Source organism: Sander lucioperca, chromosome 7 (genome assembly GCF_008315115.2).
Source record: "Sander lucioperca isolate FBNREF2018 chromosome 7, SLUC_FBN_1.2, whole genome shotgun sequence".
NCBI lineage: Eukaryota > Metazoa > Chordata > Actinopteri > Perciformes > Percidae > Sander > Sander lucioperca.
Genome location: NC_050179.1, coordinates 21,619,562 through 21,631,603, shown reverse-complemented (window position 1 = coordinate 21,631,603; position 12,042 = coordinate 21,619,562). Strand labels below are relative to the sequence as shown.

Below are 12,042 nucleotides of genomic sequence, written 5' to 3'. Positions count from 1 at the left end.
CTGAGTTTTTCAGATAACACAGACTATATTTTTAAGAAATGCTCATAACGACTCAGTCTCCTCAGAAGACTGAGCTGTCTGGGCGTCAGTGCTCAGATTACTGAGCTAGTATACACCACACACACTGAAAGTGTTTTAACTTTCACCTCTCTGCTTGGTTTGGCCATTTAAGCTGCAAACTCAAGAACAAGCTTAACAGGATAGTGTCAATGGCCAGCAAAATAGTGGGAAAACCCCAAAAACATCTGACCCAAATATACACTAACAGAATGAGGAAGAAAGCTAGGAAAATCACTGCAGATAGTACACACCCTCTTTCCAGCCAGTTTGAGCTCCTGAAGTCTGGGAGGCGTTCAGAGAGCCTCTGGCAAAAAGTGTTGTTAAAAAGTCCTTTATTCCAAATGCCATCAGTATCCTCAACCACACCAAGTGACAACATCAAATTGAGCTGCTATTTTAATGAATTTAAGCATATTTAATCTGTTTTATCCTGATATATTTTTTTTCTTTTCATATTATTTTTTATACTCAACTGAGATGTTGTCTGTATGTTTATCTGTCTCGTATGTCTGGTGAGCCATAGAAAAATTTCCACCCTGGTGGATAATAAAGATTTATTCTATTCTATACATCTTACCTACTGCACCTTTAAGTGACTTCTGTTTCATTACTCTATTATCTTATCTACCTGTTTGTTTTATGAGTCATGGATCACATCGCTGCTGTGATGACAGATCTTGTTGTGTTATTCCGTTAAAAGTTAAAGTGATATAAACTGAATTAAAACAAAATATTTACAAGACATATGTTGTATTGTTGCTTGTATCACCTGATTATAAACATGCACACAGACACACAGACACACAGACACACACACACACACACACACACACACACACACACACACACACACACACACACACACACACACACACACACACACACACACACACACACAAGGGAAAGTTTCCAGAAATATAAATAACGACGTAAAATACAGATACGTTAAAATTCTACTTATATTACAAGACTGACTTTTGTTGTGTTCTCCGTCTCTCATATTCAGTTCACATCTCTGTTCCACCTTTTTATACAGTTTGTATTGTTTAGTAAACATAAAACTGAAATTGAAAGTTTTAAATTGAATTTTCGGTACTTTTTTTGTGTTGCGCCGGAATTCCCCGCTCTTATTTTGAAGTCCACTTCCTGTTGTGAGTCCAACAGCAGCAGCGAGTTCCCTCACCGCAGTCATATCGTCCGTTAACAAACCGAAAAAAGGACGTCAACATTTAGGTAAAGCGAACATATATCACGTTTATAATGTTGCTATCATTGGTAGCTGTAAAGTTTAATTGATTTTTACATCGATTTATCGTCGTGTTTGTGTATTTGTAGCTACTTTGGTTAGCTCTGTATGCTAACTCAGCTAACAAATGCTACACAGTCTGTTTTTACCGGCTCCCGATCACAAAAACGCTCATTTTAGATTAGTCTTCAAGTAGTCTTCTCTTTTAAGCTCATTGTCCCTTTATAAGTATTATGTGTAGAAACTGTAACGTTATCTTAATAATTCGGCGCTGTGTTTGTGTCGTTAACCTTTTTCTTTCTATTCCTGCTGGGTGCTTTTGTCCTTGCTTAAATGCTAATGTACGTCTAACATTATGCACTTTTACCTGTGTCTGTGGCTATTTTTGTTATGTTTTTCTCATACTATCAACCCGCCAGCTGTCATGATCTGGTTGTGTCATTTAATTCGTCTATGCTTATTATGCTCATGTTTTCTTGTTTTATGCGTATGTGTTGTAGTTTTGTAGCTTATTTCCTGTTTACTTTTAAGCCATCAACCTGCTGGGAACTGCAGATGAAAATTAACCTGCATTGCTAAATCTGACACATTTAAATGTTGGACTATGTGCTCATGTTGATAATGTGCTTTGTCCCTCTTTTTTTAAATAAAGAAAAAGATAAAAATATTTATTTTACCGGTGTCCGCTCACAAAAACGCACATTTTATTTTAGTCTTTGTGTAGTCTTCTCTTTTGAGCTCATTGTCCCTTTATTATTATAATTTGTAGAAACTGTAACATAAGCTTAATAATTCGGCGCTATGTTTGTGTCGTTAACTTGTTCTCTAATTTCTTTATTTCTCAGGTGAATTGTCATCAACACCCGGATGACATGAGTCCGGTTTTAAGACGTTTTTAGAGTCGGAAGCCAGGTGTTTTAACAGTGCAGGAGGCGGCCATGGAGCAGTCGTTTCCAGGCAGTCCGTGTTCGTCTGAGCCGGAGAGTCCTGGAGGTCTGAACCGAGGCTGCCTCCTCGACCCCGCTGACAACTACTATGATCTACATGATCTCTCCGTCATCGTCCCAGAAACACCAAGGTAACATGGCTACTTGTCTCAATGTGTGCTACATTCATATAAAAAATAGGGATGCACCGAATCCAGATTTTTGGTGTTTGGCCGAATACCGAATCCCCTGGTTGAGATTCTGCTGAATCCTCGTCCCATCCTCAGTCCATGAACACAGTAAACTCATTAATGAAGTAAACAGTGACTGTCCTTCCTTTGCCGTACCTGAAGTTGCTGCATTCTGGCTGCTGTCTGTAGATTCCTTCATCACAACTCGTATTCTTCCAGATGTTTCCTACCAGATGTTGTAACAACGGTGATGTTGTGTATAGTTTAGGGTCCTCGCCACCACCAGACTAATCAGCATTGCAGATTGATCATGTAGCTGGACTTGAATGGTCTTCTTCTGACTGAAAGTTCTGCCAAACATCACTTTTTCTGCTCACCAGTTCCATTTCCACTTCCTCACAGCCTGCTGCATTGAACGCTCCACCTACGTAAACACCTTCCTGTAATCAACGGCGCCGTCATTACGGCGACCAGCGTAGCGCGCGGAGTGCAAGCGTAGGGTTCGGTTCACTGGGAAAAAATTCTATGGTTCAGCAGAAACCAGAACCCCGTCAAAAAGCCCAATATTCAGCCTATCAGAAGCTGAATCCTGGATTCAGTGCATCCCTGATTAAAATCATGTAAATGTGAGTTATTAATACAGAGAACACTGTAGTTCAGGGGACTTTATTTGTACCTGTAGGTAGATTTGTTCTGCAGCAAGATGATAGGTGTTCAGACCTGCCAACATGTACGCTTCCCGTTTCCGCGTTAGCTCTCCACCAATCAGATGGATCATTGAGTCCGACTGCCCGCTCTCTGACTGAGCAAGTCAGGTCGGCCAAAATGAAGGCCGACAGCTCCTCAGATGGACGACGGCACGGAACACACCGAACAGACTCGAGTCACCGACCTCGCCAGACTGTCAGACGGCCGATTATCGGCTCGGTGTGTCACTGCTCTTAGGTGCCTTGAAGTCGACGTTCGGGGCTTAAAACGCCATCGAGCAAGATGATATCCATCATAGGGGTGTTGAAATGACTGTTGCCTTTTGTCTGCTCATCATATCGTGCAGCCACACAGAACACTTCAAATGTCCAGCTCCAGAAACGTGACTGTTAACAGCAGTAGGATTTGATTTTGGGAAAAACAAACTGTTGATTTTAATGTTAACATCTGTTTTTATTTACCAGCCCGCAGCTCGGCAAACGGAGGAGACACAGTCGCATCACAGAGGAACACTTGAGTCCAGTAAGTCACAGCACCGAGACTCGGCTCGGTGTTTACGTATTGTCACCGTCGCCAGCCCTGTGGCGTCCTAGGGTTGGGCATCGTTTTGATTTTACCAACCCTAACTCTTCGTTTCGGTTACGGTTCTTTGAAGGGGGGGGATCTGAAACGAATTAGAAGAATAAATAGAAGCCTGTTTATGTTTATTTACATGCTTATTTCACAGATAAGGCAACGTGACATCATGACTTCATGTAAACATACACGCCCACTTTCTTAAGCCAAGTGGCGTGTTATCTGTACGCATTTTGAGCTACCTGCGTGGATGTCTACACTGTATACAGCGGATGTAAACATACACGCTACTTGGCGTGTTATCGCGAGAAAAAAGCTACAGTTGGGTTTAGGTTTAGGTCTCCTGGGTGAAAGTCCTGTGTTTGACCCGTCCTCCCTCCCGACTAAACTCCCTACACGGATTTTTGGCCTTTCATACTACTCGCTACGGCGTCAATTCACACACAATCACAAGGTAATGTAAGTCAACGGAGGCCAAACGGCGGTTGACCGCAGCCCTGTGCGTCCTGATGTTGACCGCCGTCACCAGCCCTGTGCGTCCTGATGTTGACCGCTGTCTTTATGTCCTCAGGCGGCGGCCGCTGGGTCTCCAGGGCGACCACATAAGTCCAAACGCAGATGCCTGGCTGCAGCGATGGGGGAGCAGGGCTTTGTTCCAGCTTCATCTCTCCGAGCTTTTCATCTGGGCCCCTGGCTGGAAGCCCCGCGGCCGACCGCGTCCTGCTCTTCCTCCTCCTCCTCCTCCTCCTCCTCCTCCTCCTACTTCACCCCAGTATCAGAGGAGGAAGTGGAGGGAGAAGCCAGTCCTGCCTGTCTCAGCCGGAGGTTGAAGCAAAGTCTGACGCCAGCGGCGGCTTTAGCTTTGCCAGCGCCGCCGGCGTCCTCCTCGGCCGAGTCCTTGTCCTTCCTGACCGCAGAGGAGAAGAGATGGCTGAACGGCGAGCAGGTAGACGCCTCAACAGGTGAGGAGGAATAATGATAATAATAATAATAATAATAATATATTATAATTATACTTTATTAATCCTGCAAGAGAAATTACAATGTTTTCACTCTGAATTACACACACATGCTCAGTACCTATACATGCACTAAAGGAGCTCTGAGCAGTTGGGGGTTCAGAGTAGAGGTCGACCGATTAATCGGCCGATTTTTGCCATTTTTTTACATAATCGGCATCGGCCAATATCCCAGTATATCAAGCCGATTAATAAGCAGGCGCATCTGCGGGCAGCCTAGTGTTAAAAACATGAATAGGCGACATTTTTTACAGCGTACCCAGACCAGCTGCCTCCAGCCCCTCCCCTCGTGAAGTCTTGCCGTGTGTCCCGCACAGTCCCTTCAGGCTCAGTTGCTACCGTTAGCAGTAGCATGTTGCTGGTGTTCTTACCTTGGGATTAACTGTACTAATAAAACCGTACAAAACACCACGGCCACACCGCTGTGGAAGCTCCCCGAATGTCATTTATCAGAGTCTGGTTGTTACCCCTGTCCATGGCAGTCTCAACCACTCCTATAACGGAGCTAACTGGAGCTAACCGCTAACAGAGCCTTCAGTTCTTCGTGCCTGTATCCATTAACTGCATCTATGGACTTGAGCACGAATAAAACCCTTGATTTTATTAAATTGGCTGGACGAGTTTTAAATTACAACTAAGTTGTTTGAATGACAGACATCTGCTCAGATAAGATCCTGATGAGTACAGGACAATGATCTAACAAACAAGGTGAAGAAGAAGTGACTTTAGAGAGCTCTAGTCTGATGGGATTCAACAGGAGTTAGGAGGAAATAGTGTTGAGATTAATAAGAACATGTCACTTTCTGTGAAAAAGTTTTCACACTAGACCAAACCGGACCATGGTTCAGCTTGATCTGGACTGAGACCACCTCTTTTGGTCGGTCCAAATTTCGGCTGTTTGATCCGGACCGTGTTCCGGGGGAGGTTTGACACCTGTAGTACTGGTTCGGATCAAACTGACAAGTCAATAAGTCCGGACCAAATGAGTTAGGTGTGAAAGCCCCCTTAAAGGAGCACTATGAGCTCCTAGATGGTTTCAGCGCGATTTCATTTTTGGTCTCAAATGGTAGTCATCTCTCCTTGATCCGCTAGCTGCCTGGTCCCTACTGTGAGTGTTAGTTTGACGTTTCCGAGCCCTGTGGTGTCTCCTGAGACCGGGCTTTTTCACGGTGTGTTCAGGGACCAGGCAGCTAGCGGATCAAGGAGAGACAACTACCATTTGAGACTAAAATGAAATCACGCTGAAACCATGCAGGAACTCATTAGTGCTCCTTTAATCACAGTTCAGACCAAAGACTGGCAACAAAACAAAACTGTTTGAGAACGTTGTGGCTGAAGTTGCCGCGATCTGAACCGGCCAGCTGATGCTGTCGCAAAAAGAGTATTCTGTCTGAAACTTTATGTATTTAATCAGTACTTTGGTCCCTAAATGGGGAGTTGAAAGACAGCTCCGTCCCTTTGGTCCTGATCATCTGTTTCCTCGTCTGCAGCGGCGGAGGAGATCGTCATCAGCGACGAGGAGGAGGAGGCCGCGGTCCGCTCTGCTCAGGAGGAGGAAGACGAGGCGTTCGCTCGGAGCCTGCAGGTCAGAATCCTTCACCTGAGATATAAAGCCCTCACCTGTAGTCAGAGTCCTTCACCTGAGATATAAAGTCCTCACCTGTAGTCAGAGTGCTTCACCTGAGATATAAAGTCCTCACCTGTAGTCAGAGTCCTTCACCTGAGATATAAAGTCCTCACCTGTAGTCAGAATCCTTCACCTGAGATATAAAGTCCTCACCTGTAGTCAGAGTCCTTCACCTGAGATATAAAGCCCTCACCTGTAGTCAGAGTCCTTCACCTGAGATATAAAGTCCTCACCTGTAGTCAGAATCCTTCACCTGAGATATAAAGTCCTCACCTGTAGTCAGAGTCCTTCACCTGAGATATAAAGTCCTCACCTGTAGTCAGAGTCCTTCACCTGAGATATAAAGTCCTCACCTGTAGTCAGAATCCTTCACCTGAGATATAAAGCCCTCACCTGTAGTCAGAATCCTTCACCTGAGATATAAAGTCCTCACCTGTAGTCAGAGTCCTTCACCTGAGATATAAAGTCCTCACCTGTGCAACGTATACAGGTGTTCACGGTGCTCTGTTTGCTCACACAGGCCCAGTTTGACCAGGAGGAGTCACACAGCCAACAGCATCAGCAGCTTCATCATCATCATCATCATCTTCATCATCTTCATCAGCAGCAGAGCCACCACGCGGTGAGACACACACCTCACACTTCATCTAACGTCTGATGCATGTTATTATTATTATTGTTATTATTATTATTATTATTATTATTATTATTGGACACTTTTTATGTTTTTGTCCCTTTTTTGGATACATTTTTTCTATGTTTTTTTGACATTTTTTCTATGGTTTTTTTTTGGACACTTTTTCTATATTTTTGTAACTGTTTTGGAAATTTTTGTCAGTTTTTGTCCCTTTTTTGGAAAATTTTTTGGGCATTTTAGGCTTTTATTGTGATAGGACAGCTAAAGAAATGAAAGGGGGGGGAGAGAGAGAGAGAGGGAATGACATGCAGCAAAGGACCGTAGGTCGGAGTCAAACCGTTGCCGCTGCGTCGAGGAGTAAACCTCTATATGTGGGCGCCCGCTCTACCACCTGACTAACCGGGCGCCCTTTGGACACTTCTGTGTTTTTGTCCCTTTTCTTTAGACAAAAACATCAGAAAAATGTCCAAAAAAGGGACAATAACATTGAAAAATCTTTTTTTTGACACTTTTTCTGACGTTTGTGTAACTTATTTTGGACCCTTTTTTCGGTGACCCCGTAACGAGTCCCGTGTGTATCTCATGTCTGATGCATGTTATTATTGCATTAAGACACATCTGTCAGTGTGATGGCAGGAAGTGCTTTAATAAGTGAAGTTAAGGGCTTGTTTCCTCTGCAGTATTACCCCTACGTGGAGCCCAGCTGGATGCCTCATCTCCTGGCGGCCGTTTCTCCTCTGGTCTCCTTTGAAGACGGTAAGACCATTAAACACACACAGGAGCTTTTTCACCGACTGCTTTCTGTTGTATTTATATAATAATGTAGAGCCAGACTGATCTATCGGCGGGCTGATATTAGGCATTATTCAAACTATCTGTATTTATAACGGCCGATAAATGAATATTTAAAAAATAAAATAAAAACGGACATAACCCCCTTCTACCATGTTCTGAGTGTTGGCGTTGCATAGTCTGTCCACCAGAGGACGCTCTAACACACACACACACACACACACACACACACACACACACACACACACACACAGACACACTGTGCTCTACAACACACACACACACACAGACACACACACACACACACACAGACACACTGCGCTCTACAACACACACACACACACACACAAACACACACACACACACACAGACACACTGCGCTCTACAACACACACACACACACACACAGACACACACACAGACACACACACACACACAGACACACTGCGCTCTACAACAAACACACACACACACACACAGACACACTGCGCTCTACAACACACAGACACACACACACAGACACACTGCGCTCTACAACAAACACACACACACAGACACACACACACAGACACACTGCGCTCTACAATACACAGACACACACACACACACAGACACACTGCGCTCTACAACACACAGACACACACACACACACAGACACACTGCGCTCTACAACACACACACACACACACACACAGACACACTGCGCTCTACAACACACACACCCCTCTACATCGTCCCTCGTGTTTAACCCTTTAAGTTTCAGATCTTAAGTTTGTATTTTATTTATCAGAACTTTAATATATTTTGATGTTCTGTTGTGACAATAAAAATTTATTTTTAAACTGTATTATCATATTATTTTAGTGAGGACTCATAAATAACTCCAAATAACTAATGTTAGGGAAATCTGTTCATGTTTTGTTACGCATTTCTGGATTTATCTTTTTATATCTACCTACCTAGCTGTCTGTCTGTCTGTCTATCTATTGGAATATCGGATTTTGAAATCACCAAATATTTGTATCCATATCGGCCTTAAAAATCCTTTTTTTGTTCTGTGGACGCATTTTAATGAACACGACAGTGATAAACACTTTGCGTTTCCTGTGGCTGCTTCATTATAAAAGCTCGCCACTGATTGGTGCTCGTGTGTTTCCATAGATCTGATTGGTCAAACCAGAAGACGTGGGCGGGGCCGGCGGAGGAACGCCCAGCCTGAGCTTTCAGAAGACCTTCAGGGGAACGACTACGAGGTGAGGAAGAGCGGGAAACGCCACTTCTAATGTTGCGTTTTTTTATTTCCCCCTGCGACCTCGAACCAAAACACAGTTTGGTCCCGATTCTCATACATCTGCAATAAATACATAAAGCTCCAATTTATGTTGAAATACGACCAGACAGAAAGATTAAAGCCACGGGGGCTTTTACATCGGGGTATCCCGAGTACACTGGAGCCCAAAAAGTCCAGTTTGTTTGATTAGTGTGACCACATGACATCATGACTTCACGTAAACATGCACGGCAACTTTCTTAAGCCCAGTGGCGTGTTAGCTGGACGTATTCTGAGCTATCAGCGTGGATGTCTACGCTGTATACAGCGGACAGAAACATACACGCCACTTGGCGTGTTATCACGAGAACAACGTGGCGGTTCAGTTTAGGAACCGTAACATGTGGGACCCGGTCCCCGGTCTCCTGGGTGAAAGTCCTGTGTTTGACCCGTCCTCCCCCCCGACCAACCTCCCTACGAGGATTTTCATCCTACTCGCTACGGCGTCAATTCACACGCAATCACAAGGTAATGTAAGTCAATGGAGGCCAAACGGCGTTGATAAACACGCTAAAAAGCGAGTATGCATCTTGATAACGTGTGTGTGTGTGTGTGTGTGTGTGTGTGTGTGTGTGTGTGTGTGTGTGTCTCTCTCTATGTGTGTGTGTGTGTGTGTGTGTGTGTGTCTGTCTGTCTCTCTGTGTATGTGTATGTATGTGTGTCTCTGTGTGTGTGTGTGTGTGTCTGTGTGTCTGTGTCTGTGTGTCTCTGTCTCTCTGTGAATGTGTATGTGTGTGTGTGTGTGTGTGTGTGTGTGATTATTTCTGTGACATATATGTATTTCTGAATTATTTTCTGAGTATTTGTAACAACAGTCCGGTTCCTGTATCTGTGTAATATTTGAACATTTCCCTCGTTGTCCCTCAGGCTCTCCTGGCGTTCGAGGAGCGCCAGGGTACCGTGGTGTCCAACCGGCTGAGTCGGAGGGAGATCCAGAGGTTTCCCACCAGAACGTTCCAGCCGGCTGCCGGCGCGGGGAACACACAGTGAGTCCGTAACCACGACGACAGGGGTGATAACTTGTGATGTCAGGGCTTTAAAATGCTGATGACTCCTCTGTTCCTCTGCTCTGATTGGCTGACAGGTGTCAGATCTGTTTCTGTGACTACACCAGTAAGGAGAAGCTGAGAATCTTGCCCTGTTTCCATGACTACCACGTCCAGTGCATCGACCGATGGTTAAAGGTAACGTTCGAGTCCCTCGAGACGAGACGTAATACGTCTCCATAACAGCAGGCAGCACTAATCTGTATTGTCGCCCAAAAAATTAAAACCGGCAGCTGATTGGACGAACACGTCACGTGGGTCTGGCTTCTCCCAGACTGTCATGGCGGCTCGTTCAGAATACGATCTCATATTGGACTAAAATAGTTCACCGAAACGTGTTTCTGACAGTCTGGCTTTGAATTTCCGGAGCAGCCAGACCCACGTGACGCGTTCGTCCAATCAGCTGCCGGTTTTCATTTTTGGGCGACAATCCAGATTAGCGCCGCCAGCTGTTATGGAGACGTATTACGTCTCGTCTCTTCTCTTCAGTGTGTTCTGAGGAACTTTTTGGACCAACTCAGGGAGACTGATCAGTCACACTGGCTTTACTGCCGTCTGGTCGGTGTGTAACGGCCGTCTGGTCGGTGTTTAACGGCCGTCTGGTCGGTGTGTAACGGCCGTCTGGTCGGTGTTTAACGGCCGTCTGGTCGGTGTTTAACGGCCGTCTGGTCGGTGTGTAACAGCCGTCTGGTCGGTGTGTGTAACGGCCGTCTGGTCGGTGTGTAACAGCCGTCTGGTCGGTGTGTGTAACAGCCGTCTGGTCGGTGTGTGTAACGGCCGTCTGGTCGGTGTGTAACGGCCGTCTGGTCGGTGTGTAACGGCCGTCTGGTCGGTGTTTAACGGCCGTCTGGTCGGTGTTTAACGGCCGTCTGGTCGGTGTTTAACGGCCGTCTGGTCGGTGTGTAACGGCCGTCTGGTCGGTGTGTAACGGCCGTCTGGTCGGTGTGTAACGGCCGTCTGGTCGGTGTGTAACGGCCGTCTGGTCGGTGTGTAACGGCCGTCTGGTCGGTGTTTAACGGCCGTCTGGTTGGTGTGTGACGGCCTTAACAGGATGATGAAATGGTTGTCTTCTCTCCGGCAGGATAACGCCACCTGTCCCATCTGCAGAGCCAACCTGGCGGACGGCGCCGCTGCCCTCTCCCCCCCACAACCCCTCTGACGCCAGCACTCCTCTCCCGGGGGCGAGGCTCTCCTCTGCCAGTATTCCTGTCTCTCTCTCTCTCTCTGTAGTTTGTAGTTTTAAAGGACAACTCATCTGTTTTTATAACTTTTTATTTAAATTGTTTTATGTCAGAACTGAATCGACTCAAAAGAAAATAATAAAACCTTCGAAACCTCCTGCTGCTGTTGTTTTGTCTCGAGAGGACGAACTTCCGTCTGTTTAAATGTCCTATGACATGGTGCTCTTTGGATGCTTTTATATAGACCTTAGTGGTCCCCTGATACTGTATCTGAAGTATCTTTCCCGAAATTTACACCTATCACCATTTCTAGCCACTGGAGGACCATAGGCAGGCTGGGTTAACTCCTATTAATGTTAAAAAACCTCATAAAATAAAGTGACATTTTTATGCCATGGGACCTTTAAAACAGCCAAAATGAATACATTTATAAAGCTAGAAATGTACCGAATATTATTTATATGATTCACACAAACATTTCACCAATTTCACAAGATATCTTGATGGCTAATAGATGTATTACTCAAGATTCGGGTCACTTCCTGTTACCCCGTAAGTCCTAGCGTCATTTAAACCAGAGAATTGCAGCAAACTTTCCTTTATAAACAAAGAGAGCACATGCTGGTAAGACCAAGATTATATGTTACCCTCTGTTACCTTTTACTCTCAGTAAACACACGTAGTTAACAAAGACATATGTGTT

The 12,042-nt window shown here is 45.1% G+C and overlaps 1 protein-coding gene across 2 annotated transcripts; it reads left to right on the top strand.

The window, feature by feature from the left end:
- The first annotated feature begins 1,177 nt into the window (after nt 1-1,177).
- si:ch211-59o9.10 (uncharacterized protein LOC561841 homolog) lies at nt 1,178-11,495 on the top strand. Of its 2 annotated transcripts, none has more exons than XM_036003491.1 (11): nt 1,178-1,293; nt 2,152-2,384; nt 3,596-3,649; nt 4,275-4,669; nt 6,217-6,311; nt 6,874-6,975; nt 7,671-7,746; nt 8,944-9,035; nt 9,980-10,098; nt 10,197-10,296; nt 11,240-11,495. In XM_036003491.1, the coding sequence occupies exons 2-11, from the start codon at nt 2,245-2,247 to the stop codon at nt 11,315-11,317; spliced, it is 1,251 nt and encodes a 416-aa protein (XP_035859384.1). In that variant the 5' UTR covers nt 1,178-1,293; nt 2,152-2,244; the 3' UTR covers nt 11,318-11,495. The 2 variants fall into 2 exon arrangements, with proteins under 2 accessions (XP_035859384.1, XP_031168977.2); XM_031313117.2 differs by having other exon boundaries at nt 3,596-3,653; nt 4,279-4,669.
- Nucleotides 11,496-12,042: the final 547 nt, after the last annotated feature.